Raw genomic sequence first — 21,544 nt, 5'->3', positions numbered from 1 at the left:
CCAAAATAAACAATGGGAAATGGATAGCCTCCTTAGTAAGTGGTGTTGGGAAAATTAGACAGCTACATGCAAAAGAATAAAGCTGGACCCCTATCCTATGGCATTCAAATCAACTTAAAGTGGGTTAAAGATTTGAACATGAGACAAGAAGTCGTACAACTCCTTCAAGAAAATATAGGTGGCAAGCCCTTTACATTGGTTATTAGCAATGATACGTTGGATTTGCACCAAAAGCAAGGATATATATATATATATATATATATATATATATATATATATATATAAATAATTGGGACTACCTCAAACTATAAAGTTCTGCACAGCAAATGAAACAACCAACAAAATGAGAAGGCAACCTATGGAATGGGGAGAGATCTTTGCAAATCACTTATCAGATAAGGGTTAGTATCCAAAATATAGAAGGAACTCATATAATTTATGAAAGAAGAAAGAAGAAGAAAGAAGAAAGAAAGAAAGAAAGAAAGAAAGAAAGAAAGAAAGAAAGAAAGAAAGAAAGAAGAAAGAAAGAAAGAAAGAAAGAAAGAAAGAAAGAAAGAAAGAAAGAACGAACGAACCCTATTGAAAAGTGGGTAAAGGACCCGGATAAACATTTTTCAGAAGACTATATACAAATGTCTAGTAGGTACATGAAAAGGCGCTCAACATCACTCACTAATCATCCAGGAGACGCATATCAAAACCACAATGAGATACCACCTCACACCTGTTAGGATGTCTATTATTAAAAAGTGAAAGACACAGATGCTGGTAGGATGTAGAGGATGTAGAGGAAGCCCTTGTGTGCTGTTGGTGGGACTGGGAACCAGTACAGCCAGTAGAGAAAACAGTATGGAGGTTCCTCAGCAAAAGAAAACTAGAGCTACCGTATGACCAAGCGATCTTACCTCTATTGAAAGGCAATGGAATCACTCTCAATAAGATATCTATATTCCTCTGTTTATTGCAGCATTAATCCCAATGGCCAAAGTGTGAAAACCACCTATATGCCCGACAAAGGAGGAATGAACAAAGAAATCGTGGTACACATACGTGACGGTTATTATTTAGCCTTGAAAAATAAAGAAATCCTGCCATTTGCAACACATTAGATGAAACTGGAGGGCATTTGACTAAATGAAATAAGCCAGACGAGGAAAGACAGATACTGCATGGTATCATTTATATGTGGAGTAAAAAAAAAAAAAAAAAAAAAAAAAAAAGAGAGAGAGAGAGAGAGAATAAAGAAAGAAAAGTTGAACTTATAGAAACAGACTAGAATGATGGTTGCCAGGGCCTGGGAAGTGAGAGAAATAGGGAGAGTCTGGAAAAGATGTACAAACTTTCAATTAAAGGAAGACTAATGGCTGAAGATCTAATGTATAACATGGTGACTGTAGTTGACGATATTGTATTTTATTGTTGAAATTTGCTATGACGGTAATAGCTAAGTATTCTCATGAAAAAAAAAATTTTTTAAAAAGACGATAACTAAATATGTTAGGTGAGGAATGTGGGAATCCTTCACAGTCTATAGGGTATTGACTCATCAAACTGTGTACCTCCAATATACTGTACTTTTGTCAGATATACTCCAATAAAGCCAAAAAATGGGAAAAAAAAATAAAAAGAAATTAGTGAAAGCCATAATTACCTTGACCTATTTAGATAATTAAGCAAGAGTGTCACATTTACCGTGGATATAGAAAGTATCTCTGCAGCCACTATATAATTAAGTATTAATATCAGACTGCTTTATGGCATAATATGGATTATTTTCCACCACTAGCTAGAAAAGAAAAGAAATGAACAGACAACCGTGCCCTATTTTCTGAAAGGCATCAACAAAGGACACTTTAGGGTTGACTATAGTTGCTGATTTGGAAATCGACTTCTTAAAACACTGAGACTTAACATTTAAGTCTATGGAAATCCTGTCTGATAAACAACATAGTGCAATTTGCCACGTGTTGAAAATTTGCTCTTCATAATAAATAGTACAGAAATTTAAAAAAAGATTAATATTATTTTTATATTGTCTTTATCATTCAATAGTGAATATGAAACAGACTATATTGAATTTTTTTTTTAAGTTTATGTCTGACATTAGTTCCATTAATGATATTTTCTCTAAGGTAGCTTAAGAGTGTCAACGGTAAGACCTCCTGCTATTCTATAGTTTTTGGTCCAGAACACAACGGATAAGAAAGTATGAGAACTGGCTGGGAAAAGTAAAGTTAACTGCATTGTGGGAGAGTCTGGATGGCTCAGTCTGTTAAATCCTCAACTTCAACTTGGCTTACGACTTTAGGGTCCTAGGATGGAGCCCTGTGTGGGGCTCCACAACCAGCGCAGACAATCCTGTCTCTCCCCCTCCTTTTGCCCCTTTCCCTGCTCATGCCTCCACTCTCTCTCTCAAATAAATAGATCTTTTTAAAAAAAAAGATGATCTTTTCATTTATTAGAGAGAAAGAGAGAGGATGGGGGGAAGGGCAGAGGGAGAGAAACTCTTAAACAGAATCCCCGCTGAGCACGGAGAGTTGGGCTCCATCTCACAACTCTGAGATCAGGACCTGAGCCCAAACCAAGAGTCAGTCAATTAACCACTGTGCCATCCAGGTGCCCCAATAAAGAAATCCTTTAAAAAATTGTGTTGTTCAGCATGATTTATTATTTCTCAGGCATATGCCTGCTCTTTTATGCAATTTCAGCTGATATGTTCTGCTTTCTAGTACCTTGAAAAAGTGGGTTGTACCCATGATTACAACAATTTGTATTTTGAGAAAGATACTCAGATGGCTGGCTGTATTTTATAGCATTTAAAGCTATTAAAGAAGAAGGTTAATAAAGTTGGGGAAATGACAGGTTTTGAATATATTCCACTAAAATAATCTATATCATGTTGTGATTGAAAAAAAAAATAAAACAAGGTCTTTTGTTGCTACTGTTTTTTTCATATACTTTGGTTAGTTAATTGTTCAATTTATTTCTTTAATAATAATTTCTTTTATAATTATTGTATTTTTGTAGATAAGAGTAGAAAACAATACTCTGTAAGGATATTGGCGATTGCATATAATTCAATCCAAATTCGGTCTGATGTCATATTGATACAGTCTAAACCTGCAGGCAAGTTTTATAATTTTACTGCAGTATTTTATATTTCACTTTCAACATTACACTTAACCAGGTGTCAAAAGTAGGGGGGAAAGAAACAAAGCCACACATTCTTTAACATCAAACTTAATCATTTGATGATGATGATGTCACACTAAATACAACTCTTTTTTTCATAAATCTCATTTACGTAAATTTTATGGCTGATGCAAAATAGTATTACTGGAACGAACCCTCATTTGGTTAGAAGTTAGGTTACTCGGGATTTAAGTGCTGGTTATACTAGCCTGACATCTTTGGTTAAAGCTCAGTTTTTCTAAGGATCAATTTACTTATCAAGAAAGGGACAGCAAAAACTATCCTGTTGAAAGATTTAAGATAAAGCATACAAAATCCTATAAAAATGGAAAATTATGGCACCTGGATAGCTCAGTCAGTTAAGCTCAGGCCATGGGTCCTGGGATGGAGCCCCACATCGGGCTCCCTGCTCAGTGGGGAGCCTGCTTCTCCCTCTCCTCCCTAATTGTTATCTTACTTGTTATCTCTGTCTCTCTCATAGAAATAAAATCTTTTTAAAAAAGTAAAATTAATTTTTCTATAGTTTCATTTAGCTTCTTATCTTCATTGAGATGGCAATTTACTGATAAATCATTTTTCCCAAACAGTAGATTTTATCATCTTCTTAGAATCCCCATAGACTTTTGTGGAAACTTCGATTCTTAAACAACTGATTGTCTCCATTGATAGAGCAAGTGTTTAGTTTAAAATAGAGACTTCCGAGTACAGTAATAAGAACATTCTGCCTAATAAACTATGTGGCACATATACTGTCTATGAACAATAATAATTCAAAAATATTCTCTAAAAGGCCTGTAACCTTAGACATTTCAGCCATCAATTATAAGTTTCCCATATAAAATTTTTGGGACCAAGAAAACTTAGGTAACTATGATTATTTTTCCAAAAAAAATTAGGTTTTTGAAAGGAGCAGTTTGAATGTAAACAACCTCTCTTCTCAACATAATGCAAATTAAATGTACTGAAAATCCGCTTCACTATGAGCCACTCTTCAAATGGTTCTTAGAACTAATTTGGACAATATTTCATGTAAATCTCAAGCCTTCAGGACACATACAAGAACCACCAGTTGGAGTAAAATAACAAAAATACAGGCACCTTATTTTTTTTTCCCCAACAAAGTGACAAGGCATTTCAAGCTGTGAATATCTAACACTGTCTTGACAACTAGGCACATATTCATATTTCCCACTGTTCTAGTCAGGGAATAGTTCAACATGGTCTCAGTTGATTTAGTGCCAAGTCAAGTCAGTCTTTCAACATTTGTCCAGGTAACTGGACCAAGAACACGTGGAGAAGACTTGTCACAAATTACAGTGATATTCTTTATTCTTTGAGTGGTTTTGTTTGGCAGGAGTGATGTTGAACAGACAGCGGGTAAACACGCGGATCCACTGAATTGTAACACTGGGAATATTAAATAAAGTGTGTCGTTTGATACACTTCACTAGAGTAAAACCACTGAAACCACTTTCCTCTCCAGAATATAAAACAAAGAAAAAGAGGGCGGGGTGTTGGGGGTAAGGGCGGCACGGGCAGGAGACGGGATTGCAACAGAGAGAGGGACATATACACAAAACTTTGAATGAGGATGGATGTCGGGAAATTGGGCACAAGGAGGATTAAGTCTAAGTCAACATAAAAGAAATTTGGATTTCAATTAACGAGTTGTTCATAGATGAGATAGGCAGTTACCTGGAGATGGTAGTAAAATGAAAATAAACTCTTTAGCCAGCAGAGGTTTTGGAAGATAAATGATTAAAAAATAATAATAATAATATGGAAAGAAAAGGACTTCTAATTGCTAATACTATTTCTAGTCTGGTGGTGAGACAATCTGAAGCTTAGAAATTGGGGAAGGGTTTTCTTTTCCATGTTCCAACACAGACTAACTGATAGGCTTCTCAAAGGTGTCCATTTCTCACCTCCCTGTACTTATTCTCACCCACAGCTTTCTGAATCCCTCTTCGCTTTGAGCAAAACCAATTAATGATTTGAAGCTAAGCATATCTTTGATTATAACTGATCACTGCTGTTATAATTATGAGCAGTTACTGTGAATGTCAGTTTGTATGCCTCATTTACATGAGCCTCCACCTAACCTGATCCAGGTTTTGTGCCTCAAAACTATATGAACCTTACAGGAACCATAAAATCTCTTGGAATTCTAAAATTAGATGGTTCTAGGGAATGAGGTTTGCCTAGCCCACGGTTTAACGTAGCTGAAATACTTGTAGCAAGTTGGTGGAAGTAATTACGATCAAGTCTGATATCTTGGACATTTAATCTTTGACATATTTGATAAATTATCAAAAGAATTAAGAGAATAGATTAGATTTTTCACATATTAATATTGTAAGCAGCATTTTGGCTGTTCTGAATGGTTGAATAGGTGTGAAAGAATTTAAGGAGAAAAACCAGGTATTTTGTAAACAAACCCATCAGAGGTATATGCTTATACACAATATTTTTTTTTTTTTTAGTTTTAATTAGGTTAATTAAAATCAGGGTATAGCCCAAGGTCAGAATCATCAAAGACCAGTAGTCATGTTAAAGAAACAGGTTTCTCACTCAACCAATATTTTCTGAGAGCTAATGGAGTATAAAAATAGGGTCCAGGCTGCAGAACACAAATATTCCTCAGTCCTGATTGACATGGAGGCAGGGAAAATGAAAGGCTGCAATATATAATGTTGAAAGAACAGCAACATGAGGTCATAAAGCTTAGATCAGTCGTCCTAGTGGCCCAACTAATGTTTGGAAATAAAGCATAAAGTTCTCTAGCTCAGTAGGTCTCAAAATTCATTTGCATCAGAATCACCTGGGAGTTTGTTGGAATACAGATGGTTGGGCCCCATCCTCAGAACTCCTACTAGGGTCTGGGACAAAGTTTGAGATACTGCATTTCCTTATAGTCTTGTAAGATCTGGACCTATGTCTGACTGTCTATCATCTATCTATCTATCTATCTATCTATCTATCTATCTATCTATCATCTATCATCTATCTATCTATATCTATCATCTATCTATCTCAATGTGTATGTTATATTAGTATAATTATTTTTAAGGTAAAAAGAAATAAGGTTCAGAATGATTAATATGCCAAATGAACTGAAGCCTTGTTTTTGTTAAAAAGATGAGAAGACATTATTTTCTGTGTTATAGGAGGAAAGGATTTAAAAAAAAATACCTTTTTTACTCTTTGCTCTGATTCTATAATAATCAAGACCTTTTTAGGTAGGCAACGAGACATACTGAGCATAACTATCTTATAGGAAGTTCCTTCCCTTGTCTTATTCGAACAATCCATTTGGATCATGTGTTGTGGAAGAGTGCCTTGGCATGCTTATTTGAGAGATACCAAGGTGAACCAATGCAGAAATTGTGGTATACTTCCCAACAAACTGTTACGTGCAAGTGTGAAGAAACATCAAAGACATTATACTAAGCAAAAGAACCTGCACATGTTATTATGCATACATCAGGTTTCCGTTTGCATGAAGTGCCAAAATTCTGTACTATGGTAAAAGTGAGACTGGTAGTTAGCAAGCGCTGGCGATGGGCACTGGCTCTGAACTTTCCAAGGTGATAAAAATGTAGTATCGCTAAATAGGCACAGAGATTACACAGGTATATCCTTTTGTTGGTTAAGATGTGTGCATTTCAATTTATATGTTTTTTTTTTCCATAAAAACAAGTGGTGCTGTGGGGTATGAAGAGATGTACAGACAACACAAAAATAGGAGAATTGTAGATAATCAATGAAGCATATGGAAAGTTTGTTACGCTCTTCTGTTTATTATGTACATATTTAAAAAAAAACAAAACTATCTACTTGGACTTGTATTATTCTATACCCTTCTTTAGAGCTTAATCATCCTTAGATTAATTAATAGAACAAGAGTTCCTAAAAATGGAAAAAGTGGTAATTTTATATTAATTCCTCTAATAATCATTTACCTAACAGTATTGTAGGGTATGAAGCCAGATACTATTATTCACTTTGAACAATTTATTACTTGTAGTTTTTATTTACAATTCACAACCTGCCTTCTCCTCCTTATTCTCTGTCCACAAAACTGAGGATTGCATTATTTTTTTATGTGAATAAAACCATAAGACACAGAGATCTTAAGATAATTGCAAGAGGGAGGGATAAATGAATCAGAAACCAGTGGTATAAGTCACTACACTTAACCAGAGATTCTTAGCAACCAGGACAAAATGAGAAATACAATGAATTGAATCTTTTCCTTTTCTGTGTATTTTGGAGACATCCTCCCCCCACCGACCCCCACACACTGGCATGATATTTGTAAAGGAATTTCCCATGTGAGTCCTCTATGACTACATTAGTAATACAGTAAATAATGTTATTTATTGCAGTGATATTTTGTAATTGAGTCTAAGAATTCTGGCCTGCAATTTTGTTCAAAATGGTTAGTCATTTCACTGTTGCTAAAGAAGGTAGGCAGGGAGCATGACTACTCATATTATAAAAATGTTTCTTTAAGCAGGATTCTAAAGGAATAATGGAAAGAGAAAAATCAGGACCTGGCAAATATCACAGAAATAATTGAAACGAAAAAGAACTATTGATGAATGCTATTATTTATGAGGAAAAGTAAGATAAGAAAGAGGATATTTAGGTAGCCTCATATATCTTCCTAGAAGATGCCCGTTAATTACAAAGGGGAAAAAAAGAATACCTACACGGTAGAGAAAACTAGCAGACAGCACCATACCTGAAAGCTACAAGCTAGCATCATGAGAAATGACCCGTGCCCGTGACGTACCTCCTCATAGAAGGCACTGAGAAGGGCGCACCATCTCTTCTGCAGTATCCCTGCCAAAAATTGATAGCCACAGTCGAATCATTAGAAAATATTGGACAAGCTCAACTGAGATATTCTACAAACTAAACTGCGAGTATTCTCCAAAGGGTCAAGAGAATAAAAGAGAGACTGAGGGACTATTTCAGGCTGAAGAGGATTAAGTAAACAAGACAACTAAATGCAGCATGGAATTCCAGATTGGATGCTGGATCAGAAGAGGGGGGGTGGGTAGAATTGGAGAAATCTGAATAAAGTCTACAATTGGTTAACGGCACTGTATCAATGTTAATTTTATGGCTTTGATAATGAAGTGCTATATTATATAAGATGTTAATATGAGAGAAGTCTGGGATAAAGTCATACAGATTCTTTAAATATCCTATTTGAAATTTTTTGTGAGTTGAAATTATTTCAAAGAAAAGGGATGGGAAGGGAAGAAAAGAGAAGAGGAAAGGAAAGGAGAAAGGAAAGAGGAAAGAAAAGGAGAAAGGAAAGGGAAAGGAAAGGGGAAAGGAAAGAAGGGGAAAGGAAAGAAGGGGAAAGGAAAGGAAAGGAAAGGAAAGGAAAGGAAAGGAAAGGAAAGGAAAGGAAAGGAAAGGAAAGGAAAGGAAGGAAAGGAAAAAGCATTCTGAGATTGCTCGCAGCTCTGGCCAACATTTCGCTAGATATTACTGAATTCCACAGCTAGGAAATGATCTGAGCCAAAAAAAAAAAAAAAATGTTGAGTAAATGTTGCCAACTGGTCAATATACCAATTTAAACAGAATATTCATAAAGCAGCTTTTTGATAGCATTGCAGCCCATTGATTTGTCACGAAGAAGTTAGCTGTCATATGTAGACTCCTGAAACTGAGGCGTTACAACCCAGGGAAGTTAGAGCATTTGCAAATGAGACAAGTGGACTGACATTTTTGGCGATGTAGATGGACATCTCCTAATTTTAATTCTGAAATTCTAATAATGAGACAATAGACTATAAGAAATACATATCAATAAGGTCTCAAGAAAAAACCTTAAATGCATTACTAAAAGTGTGCTTTAGAGGACAAAGCAGTAATCAGTAGACCTAACAAAATTTATAAATTATAACTCATATTTGATTCAATTTACTTCTTTCTTGGAGAGTTATTGATTAATCAGTAAAGTCAATGTACACAGAGGACAAGTGGACTTGAACAAGATAATTAGAAAGTCTTTTGTGCTATTTTGTAGAAAACAGGGAAAATTTTTGGCAGGGCACATGAATAATTACATGAATTTTTTGTTAGTTTAATTACTGACTGTAGTGTCATGGTTAATGGGTTACTATCACCCTGGAAGAAGGGTCACGGAGCTTCTTCCCCAGCCAAGACTGTATTAATGGACTACTTGTCAATGACACATCGGACAGAAACTCAATGATGCAGGGAGCACCTGCCAAAATCAGTTGTCTTCTCTCTGCCACATGATCCCTCAATAACGTGAACACAACCTATTGAGAGAAGGAAGGATGTCTGATGCGAAGATGGTCATCTTCAAGCTACCAGTGACTGGCCAAACCAATAAGATCCCTTCCCTGAGGGAGCCGGATGAGTTGATCATATTAACTCCATTCTGCCCCAGCATCATTTTCCACTACTTAGGTCACCTAACGGGACCGTATTTACCCCTCGACTCTGTACTTAAAGTAATTACAGACACCCTAAAGCAGCAGGTACTTCATCCTTCTAGGTATTTGTATATGGTTTCCACCTATATGGAGTGCCTCTGCCACCCAGTAGTAATTTATCTTTCAGTCAATCAATAATAACATAAAATATGTCTTCTTTTTGCTCATTATACTGCAACTGGTCCAGACAAAAATCTATTACAAACTTTTTAAAACGTTTTATGCCTTGTTGGAGTAGTCTCTAACTTGAGCAGATAAAAAAAATCATTTTTTACCTACAGAATGGTAAGAGTTCTTCGACCTTGCCACCCCTTGATTAATTTCATATGTACTTCTAAATTACGACATGTAATGCTTAAAATAATATTAAAGATGAACAACACACTTACCCACACTGGGATAACCAGGCGTAGAAGGGTCTCCTCCTGGGTTCAGTGACACCATGAAGGCATCATAGCTAAGATTTGCAGTCTTTGGTAAATCACAAGGATCAACATATAGAAGAACACCACCAAATCCAGCCTTTTCCAATAAGGAAAGCTAAAAAGAAGAGAAAAAACAAAAACTATTAAAAGAATTATCATGTGCATTGAAAGTACTTGCCATTTGATAACTGTGACTAAAATGAGATGACTCCCCACCAAAAATAAATAAATGATTCTCTATATTTTTTTCTTTTAAAATAAGCAGATGCTTCATATTTCCCATTTATCAAGCCCAGTCATTGAGTTCCTTGAGGGGCCACTTTCTTTTTTCCTCTGTCTCAACATTATTTTAGCAGCATTCTTATAACACCTATATTTGAGTTCAGTTGTCCACACGTGCAATTTCTGCCCCTCTCATTTTTAATTATCTAGGTAGGTCTGGAGTCTCACTTTCAGAAGATTAACAAAGGATCGACCGAAGATGAAATTCTGCTGTAGGAGAACTCTTCTGGCCACTGTCATGTCCTTCTCTTCGAGCAGAAAGTCGCCTGCAGCATTTTATGATTGTTTCCTAGGGCTGAGCCTGTCATACCAGTTGCTGGTATGTTGAAAGATTTCCTCACATCTGGCAAAGAGCCACCATCCTGACCCCTTCTAGGCACCTGAAGCCCACTCCAGTCCATGCCCTGGATACTCCAGCTATACCTCCCAGATCCAGCAACGGAAAGACAGAAAGAAACACGGGGCCTCCTTCCGAAGGGTCAGTCCCTGCTCTGTCTTTGTCATTCAAGACCTTGAAAACAGTTCCTGATTATTTCACTTGAGACGTATCTAATGCAGACTCCTCTGTGTTCTTCAGTACGTACATGACGCGTTAAGTATGATGGAGCAGATGAACATGGCATCTCAGGTCCTTTTTATTTTAACTTGGTAAATTAACTTCTGGGGTAAAGAGCTTACATATCTTAGTGTGACTTACCTGATGTGAAAAGCAGTCATCATAATTTGGTAATCCATTTGATCCCCCCTGAGAGAGGAAGAGCACTTAGGGGACACTGGGGGAGTTAATAATGGAGACATAGTAAGGTCGGCAGTTGCTGTTCCTTGTGGGAGTCTAGTTAACACCTCCACTCCCCTGTTACTGCTTGTCTTCTTTATTGAGTTTTACAGTGGACTAAGCAAGGGGGCAGCTGTGGGCCTGGCTGGGCCCCTCCATGGGGACAGAATCATCCTTATCATCTCTAGCAGTGTACACTGGCACTTAGCAGGTGCACAGTAGGCATTCAACGGTATTGGTAAAAGAAGGAACAAATGAGAAAAGATGCTGGTTTGGCACTGCAACTACTCTTCAAAAAAAAGAGAACTCTGAGAAAATACTTAGGATATACTTCTTTTGTTGTTGTTGTTTTAAAGATTTTACAGATTTGTTTATTTATTTGAGAGAAAGTGTGCATACAGTGGGGAGGGGTGGAGGGAAAGGGAGGGAATTGCCAGCAGACTCCCCACTGCGTGCAGAGCCCAGTGTGGGCCTTGATCCCAGGACCCCGAAATTATGACTTGAGCTGAAATCAACAGCCAGATGCTCAACCCACTGATCCACCCAGGTGCCCCAGGATGCACTTCTACTGGAAAAATAAAACATAATTGTACATATAATATGGTTTTTACATAAAAGAAGCTATATGCAGAAAAAATAAAAATACTTGATGTAAGTACATCACATTAATGGCATTTTTTCAAATCCTTTAAAAATATTCTGTATATTAATTTTTGATTTATGAACAAATCTGTATTAATTATTAATGCATTATATTAAATAAGATATTCCATTATTAATCAGAAAAAAATTCCTGAGAATCTAAGCAAAGAACAATTGATTCATATGTTATGACTTTCCCATCAGTGTTTTAATGAAGAGGGAGATGAATTTAGGGAGAGGGGAGGAATGAGAAAAGGAAAAGAGTGCAAAGACTCTGTCAATAAAGAGGGCCAGATTTAAGACTGATTCTCCAAAAGCTCACACGGAAGTCCTCAGGGAAGGTTTCTAATGTTTAGATGCTGAAATCTCTATTTTTAAAAAGAATAATCAATGGAATGATTTTGAATGTTCTGCTTACTCAGAAGAATATATCAAGAAAAAATATATAAACAACTCCAGATAGCAATTTTTAAATATTAAAAACTACTTTTTAAAAAATATTACTAAAGTGACTTGTGATCATTAGAGAAAAAAAGATACAGGGAAAATAATAATAATAATAATAATAATAATAATAATAATAATAATAGCAACAGTCCTATCTTCCTGTCAAGAGATAGCAAATGGTAATATGTTGGAGTTTCTAAATCCTTTTATTAGAGCTTTAGGCACATATTCACATATACTCACAAAATAAGGCCACAATTTTGCAAGCTCTATTTTTTCCACTTAAAAACACATACTAAATATGTGTCCATGTTGATAAGTATGCTTTTATACAGTATTAAGAGCTGTGTACTATATCCATGTGGGGATGTGCTACATAATAATAAAATATAGAAAGGCTGAAATCATGCCATTGGCAATGACGGGATGGAGCTAGAGAGTATCACGCTGAGCGAAATAAGTCAGTCAGAGAAACACCACATGATTTCACTCATACGCAGAATTTAGAAACAAAACAGATGAACGTATGAGAAGAAAAAAAACAGAGAGGGAAGCGAACCATAAGAGACTCAATTATAGAGAACACACTGAGGGTTGAGGGAAGGAGGTGGGTGGGCGGCAGGCTACATGGGTGAGGGGGTATTAAGGAGGGCAGGCGATGTGATGGGCACTCATCACTAAATCACTAAAAAAGAACTAAATTCTCTGAGTGATTCATAAAATATTGAAACTGATATTACGCTAGATGTTAACTAGAATTTAAATAAAAATTTGAAACAAAAAAATATATACAAAGGCCATAACATGGTACTTGAACAATCCTTGACTGTTGCTCTTACAAATTTGATTGTTTTATATCCTACTTCAACAAACTTCCTTACAGCTAAATCATTACACAAGTATTTTTTTTTCATGAAATATATTTCCACAGGTAGAAACTCTAAGTGAAAGTACTGCTATTTTTATGATTTTTGGTAAAGTATTTTCCCGGCAGAAAAACTGTCATAAGTTACATTCTTACCAAGTTATATAGCTGAGTATACGTTTCCTCTATCATCAGAATTAAATATAACTTTTTCAGAAATATTAGCCAACCTAGCCAAAAATTGCTTGTCTATTTTTTTTCTTAATTAAAGTGAAATTAAATTTATTTTTGCTTGTAACTGGCCACTTGCATATTTTATTTGAAAATTACCTGCTAGTGAAAATTTTTTACAATTCCTGGAGTACTTATTCACTATTATATATGGAGTGCCACTTTTGTGCAGGTAATATGCTGGCATTGCCATACGGAGGTAAGTAGGACAAAGTCCCTGCTCTCAGAAAGTTCAGTTAACCAGTGGAATGATGAATAGTTTTCATATTAAGTGTTAACCCCAATTAACTGGCAATGAGTGGCTGCTGAGGAAGCATTTTGAGGCCAAGTCCAGGGTCAGTGAAAAGTGGGAAATGGCTCTATGAGAGTTGTCTGCTGTGGACACGAGAAAAGAAAGTGGCAATTCGCAATTTTTGTTGTCGTTGACCCTGCTTTAGTGGGATAGTCAAATTATTTTCAAAAATCTCTTTTTAAAAACGTCAGTACATTAACTATCTGACTGAATAAATTTTAAGAAACCTAGCGACTCAGAATTTGCCATAATGAAAAATAAAATACAATTGCATATTTTGTTTCCTCTGATTATGTTTGGTAATACACTGTGATTTCTTTTATAATCAATATATATTTTTCTATACGTGACAGCTTATAATGAAGTGATGCAGTTGTTTGCATCAAATCTTTAAAGATTGCATCTTTAATCTTTGTTAAAGATTTTATTTATTTATTCATGAGAGAAACAGAGACACAGGCAGAGGGAGAAGCAGGCTCCCTGGAAGACTCGATCCCAGGACCCCAGGATCACTACCTGAGCCGAAGGCAGATGCTGGACCACTGAGTCCCCCAGGGGCCCCCTAAGCAATGTAGCTTAACACTGTAGGGTCTTTTGCCAGAGTTGATTACTTCCCTACAACCCTGAAGAGATAGGCTTATATGTGATTTTACCCATTTTTCCCCATCCTCTGCCTGTAATGGTTGGACCTCAGGTGTACACTTCTCTGATGTTGTCAAGCCTGGTTCACGATGCTATCCCTTGCTGGCTACCACACGCTCTTAAATAAGTAGCTTATTTTGGTGACTTAATTTCAGAAATTATCTATGGCTGGATTTCCACAGAAGTTGGCAACTGAGGAGACTGCCTGCCTATATTAAGTCAGATTTAAAAAAAAAAAAAAGTTCCTCTGCATTGTTAGCATTGTATCTTGAACATGGTGAGGTAGTGATTGCCTAAAATATTCAAAAGAGGGGATCGCTGGGTGGCTCAGCGGTTTAGCGCTGCCTTTGGCCTAGGGCATCATCCTGGAGACCTGGGATCGAGTCCCATATCGGGCTCCCTGCATGGAGCCTGCTTCTCCCTCTGCCTGTGTCTCTGCCTCTCTCTCATGAATAAATAAATAAAAATAAATAAAATAAAATATTCAAAAGATCTACTATTCTGGTGAGATGATACTTTTAAAAAATGCATTCAAAGGCGAGTCAATATAAAAAGAATGAAGCCAGCTGTCATTGGGCTGTCTGCTTTTTTTTTTTTTTTTTAAGGATTTTATTTATTCATGAGAGACACAGAGAGAGAGGCAGACACACAAGCAGAAGGAGAAGCAGGCTCCATGCAAGGAGCCCGACGTGAGACTCAATCCCAGGGATCCCCAGCTGTCTGCTTTTGACCATCCCTGGGAGCACAGGCAAAAGTTGTTGTTTTTTCAGGACCCACGTCAGATCGCTTGAATGTAGGGTGATGATGACACTAGGGGTCTAATTCACAAAAAGAGAGCGCAAATATAAGGCTAAGATTTCCTAATACTGAACTTTGATTATCCTTTTCCTCTCAAGTACTATGTGATAAGTGTGGGGTTCTTTGTCATCATGCCTCCCACCTCGCAAACTAAGACGATAGTTGACAAAACAGAGCCAGTTAGAAATTGGAATGGAGACATAAAAACTGAGTCAAGCAAATGGTCCTGAGCTCAAGTGTTACAAGCAGGCCACGGCCCCTGGCTGGTATGCTGTCCTGACCCACCGGGCCGTACACCCTGCAAGGGCACCGTTTCCTAACTTACACAAAGTGCCCTAGGAACGTGTCTCCATGAAAACAGAAATCGCTACACCAGCCTCCTATCCACAGAGCTCCCACCCTTTTATCCAGCTCAGAGATCTCGAAGTGCGGAGCCAACGCGCTCTTCACTGAAGTATTCATGGGTACAGAGTCCTCAACGTACCGGAGGTGCCCACGACACGCGCTGGACTAGTCACTGAGAAGGGTCAACAGTCGTCCTGGGAGGCTCTTCCATTTGTGTGTGCAGTGTCAGTCCGCTCCCTTCCAGCTAGGACAAGAGTCATCACTTGAAGCCGTTATAGTCCACAAAATAAAGTCTTGTATTTTTTTTTTTTTATCTCCATGGATTCATAAGGATTTGAGGGTCATTTTTAGTAGCACTGGACCTGTTTGAAGACAGGAATGCTACGGCTTTATTGTATATGCCCAGTGCCTAGTCCAGTACCTGGCAGCAAACGATTCCTCTATTGTTGAGCTGATGAATAAATTAGTGTATCCATGGGTGAATGAATACACAATGCATATGGGGACAAATAGAGTACATGGATTTGTTTTGCTCTACACTTCACACCCACTACCTTTTGTTTGTATCATTTTGTGTATATATATATATATATAATCTGTCAAAAAGTGAATATAACGTATTAGGTCAGCTCATTTCTGAAGTTAAACCTTCCCCCACACTCAACTAAATGTGTCGCTTTCTTCTTAAACTTCTATAAAAACACTCAATTAAAGCAGAATTTGGTTTGATTTTTGTCCTATTTCATTTTATGTTTTGTTATCTAAAAGTTAGAGATAAGGAGTGGTGGAGACGAACACGCTGGGATTTGAACATGGGAGTTTGTCTTGTTGACAGGGTCTTGCAGATAAAATGTCTTTGGTGAACTTCAGGGTGACTGATCCCATATTTCTTGCTGTGAACCATATTAATACATTTCTCCTTGCGTATGGTGTATAAAGCTAGGTCCTAACAGTTGCCAAACAATTGCCTCTGAAATAAATGGTACTACAAATCCACGGGCTGGATCCAGCATTCCTACTGAACAGGTCTTACAAAACTCAAAGCTCCCTGAAAACTACTTTTTCAGCCTGGTACCTAAAAATGGTCCAATATAGGTTTATATTCTCATTGCCTAGAGATTGGCAGCATATGAGTGGCTGCCTGGTATTTATATATTCAGGGGGAAAAAAATCATTCAAAGGAGATCAAAGCCAGGAATCGTAAAGAGAAAGGACCCTGTTCTGATTCTTGCCATTTAACGTCTTCCCTTATTGACTTCTATTCTTACTTTTCAATAAAAATGTATTTTTTCTTCCTATTTCAGAAGGAGGGCATTGTTATGAATTGAACAATCCACCTCTCCAGTGTCTTCATTGTGACTTCCACGGCTAGACTTTAATCCATCTACAGAGGCTCCTAAGTCATCAGTTCATCCTTTTGAACCCCTTGAATGTCAGCTTTGCTCCTTTTATTTTCATGGGTTGCAATGCATAGTCCTCAACTACCACTCAATTTCAAGAATCAACGTTGGAAGCTTGTGGTTTCCTCTGTTATTTAGCTGCTTCACAGCACTGGCCGAGCCCTAGAACCAATCCTCTGGCCTCCATGACTAGAAAAGCTTTCTGAGTCTTCAGGTGGAAAACAAGAGCAAATATAACAAGAAGTCCTTAGTTTTACAAATAAAATTAAGGCCCAGTGTTATGGGCTGAGTTACGTTCCCCTAAAATTCGTACGTTTAAGTCCTAACATTCTGTACTTCAGAATGTGACTATATTTGGAAATAGACCCTTTAAAGAAGTGATTAAGGTTAAATGAGGGTATACTGATGGATTCTAATCCAGGATGACTAATGTCCATAAGAAGAAGAGAGAGATGCATCAGAAATGTATGGACATACAGAAAAGGTATATATGAGGACACAGCAAAAAGGAGGCAATTGAGAAGCCAAGAACAAAGGTCTTAGGATAAACCAAACTCAAAAACACCGTGATCTTAAATTTTCAGTCCTTAAAACTGTAAGAAAACAAATCCCTCTTGAAACCGTCCAGTGGTATTTTGTTACGGCAGCCCTAGCAAACTCACACGCCCACGTGAGGTGCCAAACGTTGTGAAAATAATTGTGATCCGAATCTAAGTCTTCTGAGGCCGTTTTTAAGTCAAATCATCAAGTACTAATTGCACATCTCCTATGAGCCAGACACGGTACCCAAAGTTATTTGTTGAATTTCATTCAGAATATCTGATTCGTCATTTCCATTCCCACTATGTGGTTGTTGACATTGTGATTCAGAAAGGTTAAGAGCTTGACCCACGGTCAGAACTACTAAGTGGTAATTCCAGGGATCAAACTAGAATTTTCCAAATTCAAGTCTGGCAATCTTTCTGCTAAAGCACACCTTTCCTTTCAATTATACACCCATCCTTTACAAAGACAAATAGACTGGCTAAAGGGTGAATTTATAAAACACATCAGATTCTCTTGCTGTGATTTGCTTTCCGAGAGGACAGTGGAATCAATACTGTGTGAATTATATGCCTGTTTATTTAGATTGCTAAAAAGACTTGGGTTTTTAGAAAATACTGTCAGGGGGGATTAATATGCATTATAACAGAATGTGTTAAGGATTCGTGGCCAGAGTAACAGAAAAATAAAAATAAACCTAGAAAAAAAAACAAAACCACAAACCTAGCATTTCATAGCAAATTCTGATTCATTTAATTTACATGGCTCTGGCATTTATGAAAAATAAAAAATATTGGATGTATAATACGTAATCATTCCTTAAGCAGATATTTTAACTTCAGGGCTTAAATTTACTGTTATTCTTCCTTTTTGAGATTGTTTTCCCTGTTAATAGGTTTGTTGTTTTGCCCTTTAATTACGTATTGTATTGTTAGTATGCCATTAAAGAGATTTTAAGATTCCTGTTTGCTTCGTTATATTTCAGAAATAAACTCACTTTTCCTTTGTTAAAGAAAAAAAAAAGACTATCATGGTGAGGAATATTCACTGTAATCAGACGGAGTATATCCAAGGCATAATCACAGCATTCTTTTTTGATTTCACTCAACACCTCTACTTGGATTTCAAATTGCTTTACTTAATGTATCCAAAGTTATTTAAATAATTCTAGTGAGATTAATAAGAAGCAATGACCTTCTGCTTTTGTGAAGAAAAAAACTGAAGTTATGCAGAAAGTTAAGCCTGTTGTTGAAGTTCTAAAAAGAATCCTCAACTTTTATCATTGCACTTCAACAAGGAGGGAAGAAAGGAAGGAAGGAAGGAAGGAAGGAAGGAAGGAAGGAAGGAAGGAAGGAAGGAAGGAAGGAAGATAGGAAGGAAGAAAGGAAGAAAGGGAGGAGGGAGAGAGTATCTATTTTGTAAGGTATCCTCACGTACAACATTTTTATTTCACCTTAAACTAATGTCTCATTGTGGCCTGTAAAGTTATTCTCATTTCAAATGAAGTAATCGTGAAATAAGGAAGACTCGATCATGCCACACAGCTAATAGCATATTCAGAGTAGAGAGATTTATTCTCTTGTTGGTCTTCCCATTACGCTATATTACTTCTAAGTCATGAAAAAAAGTAACTTCGCAAATTTCTTTAACATTTTTAATTCAATCGAGTTACTGGACAACCATTGTAATGTTTGCCGCGTAGAAGGCTAATCTTAAAAAATTAATTATGCTATCATTTTTTCCAACTGTAGCTTCAAAATATCGAAGAGAATGCTGTATTTTATTTCTATGTTTTTGATCTTTCCTTTAAGTGCTGGGTCCACCTATGGTACACGGGCACGTTATTCTAGGCTCCAGACTGATAAACAGTCATAGAGTGGGGATGAGCAAGTATTAACCTAAATCGTATTATTTTCAAGGAGAGGGATCTCAGACTGGGATAGAAAACACAGTGGCCTGGGGTCTTTTCCTCTGTCAAGGAAATTCATGAATTGAAAACGCATCAGTTTTTTTTAACATGATTACAGTACTTACAGTCAATATTGGGAGAGAATATATAATTGGTATGAATAAACAAATTGCTCATATTACCAACTGCTGGACTCCATCTGTAGGCATGGTGTTGCTTTTATTAGGCAAATCATGTTCAATAGGAACAAAAAATAATATATTTTTTAAAGATTTTATTTATTTATCCATGAGAGACACAGAGGAGGCAGAGACACAAGGAGAGGGAGAAGCAGGCTCCATGCAGGGTGCCCGATGTGGGACTCGATCCCAGGACCCCAGGATCACACCCTGAGCCAAAGGCAGATGCGCAACCACTGAGCCACCCAGATGTGCCCCCCAAAATAATAATTTTTAATATATGCTCTACTACCCTTAACTAAGAACATTAAACTAAAGTCATAATAGGAAGAAAACCATGGATAATAATAATTATGTAATTTCTGAAGATATCACAGAAATTTGTCATTGCTTAGGTTTATTAACATAAGTAATGTTACTTATGTATATTACTATGTGTATTTATTGACATGAGATGTTACTTAGATTACAATATATTACTATTGACGTAAGTAATATTCTGATGTTTCACTGTTAAAGAATCATTATCCAAAAATTTTTTCTACTGTCTATACAAATAGTTCTATAAAAGAAATACTAAATTGAGCTCCTAATTTTATACATAAAGGAAAAAATAGATATGTAGTTGATGTTCAATGCTTTCCTAATTTATAGTATTACGGATCATAACATGAACATTGACAAAATTAAGTTAAGGTATCATAGTAGTATATATATCAGGTAAAAATATTAAAATTTAAAAATTTAGAAATATTGAAAATACTATATAGCATTTACTTTTAAACATCTTTTTAATTTCAAAAATAATTTTTTACTTAATTTTACCTAATTTTTACCTTACTTATGTTTTTTACTTTGTTTTGTTTTGTTTTTTACTTGTACTCAAATTACTTTTAACATTTCACCATAGGAAAACTTCAGATCTTGGCCTACTTGCAAGTGCTATATAATGTTCTAGGAGAAGCATCTGAATTTATGAGTTGTTGGGTTGCAGCGTGGCTTGCAGGCCATAAGGCAGGTGTAAAAGGCCTGCACTGAGAGGAAGAGGCCTTGACCTGGCCCGGCCGTGAGGACCAGGATGCCGGGCGCGCCACTGAGACGCTCCACACTTCAATGTTCTCAGCCATAAACAGGGATGGCATCGCCCTGCCAGTCCCACAAACTGACCGGGGGACTCAAAGGAGGCCAAGTGTCTGAAGGGCTGTGCGGAGGGGAAGGGCCTACACGGTGCGTGAGACTGTCTGGTTTGGGTGATGACCAAGGGGCCAAGGAGGGGCAGCAGCTGATAACTGCAAGGACACAGTTTCTTTGCATTTTGCTGGGATGGAGGATGATTTTAAGGAAGAAAACAATCCCCAAAACTAGTTATCCTGAAGAAATGTTTCTTGACATAAAAATGATGACATTTCATAGCTTTATTTCCAAAAGTAAATATTCATATGACTTAAATCTACTCTTCCATTATCTTTCGCTTATGACCAGGCTGTTTGCTTTTTTGTTGTATGTTTAGAGGAAATGTGAAAGGAAAAATTCTAAGATCCTCCCAGTCATACATCCCCACCCCCATATTGCATTAGTGTTTTTTTTTCCTTTTAAGATTTTATTTATTTATTCATGAGACACAGGGAGAGAGAGAGACGCAGGGAAACAGGCAGAGGGAGAAGCAGGCTCCATGCAGGGAGCCTGACATGGGACTCGATCCCAGGACCCCGGGGTCACGCCCTGGGCCAAAGACAGACACCCAACCACTGAGCCACCCAGGTGTCCCTAGTTTATTTAAATTTTTATAGTTTTATTAAAATGTTAGTTTATATCTTTCAAAATTATGATAATGATTATTACAATCTCTTTAACAATCAAGGAAACACTATTTTTTTTAACCTTCTGTTCGATTTTTCCCATTTGGGAAAAAAAAAAAAAAAAAGACAATCTGCTTCACTGAGACATAATTTCTCAACCCCTCCTGAAAATAATTTATTTAACTATATAAAACCTGAGGTCTCAGTCAGGCACAGGACAAGTAACCAGAAACACACAGCTGAAGGATGCTCTTACTCCCAGGCACGGTAAAGGATTACACATACGCGGACAT

General features: G+C 36.9%; 1 protein-coding gene across 6 annotated transcripts in view; it reads right to left on the bottom strand.

Annotated features, from left to right (window-relative positions):
• The window catches only part of NAALADL2 (N-acetylated alpha-linked acidic dipeptidase like 2), a 1,263,364-nt gene that overhangs the window by 420,338 nt on the left and 821,482 nt on the right, over positions 1 to 21,544 (bottom strand). For all 6 annotated transcript variants that reach the window (XM_077880384.1, XM_077880385.1, XM_077880381.1 and 3 more), the window contains one exon: positions 10,067 to 10,217. In XM_077880384.1, coding sequence (XP_077736510.1) covers positions 10,067 to 10,217 — 151 coding nt within the window. The remainder of the gene's footprint in view (positions 1 to 10,066; positions 10,218 to 21,544) is intronic.

This window comes from Canis aureus, chromosome 31 (assembly GCF_053574225.1).
Source record: "Canis aureus isolate CA01 chromosome 31, VMU_Caureus_v.1.0, whole genome shotgun sequence".
Taxonomy (NCBI): Eukaryota; Metazoa; Chordata; class Mammalia; order Carnivora; family Canidae; genus Canis; species Canis aureus.
Note: the sequence above shows the minus strand (reverse complement) of the source record. Positions and strands in the feature narration are given on the sequence as shown.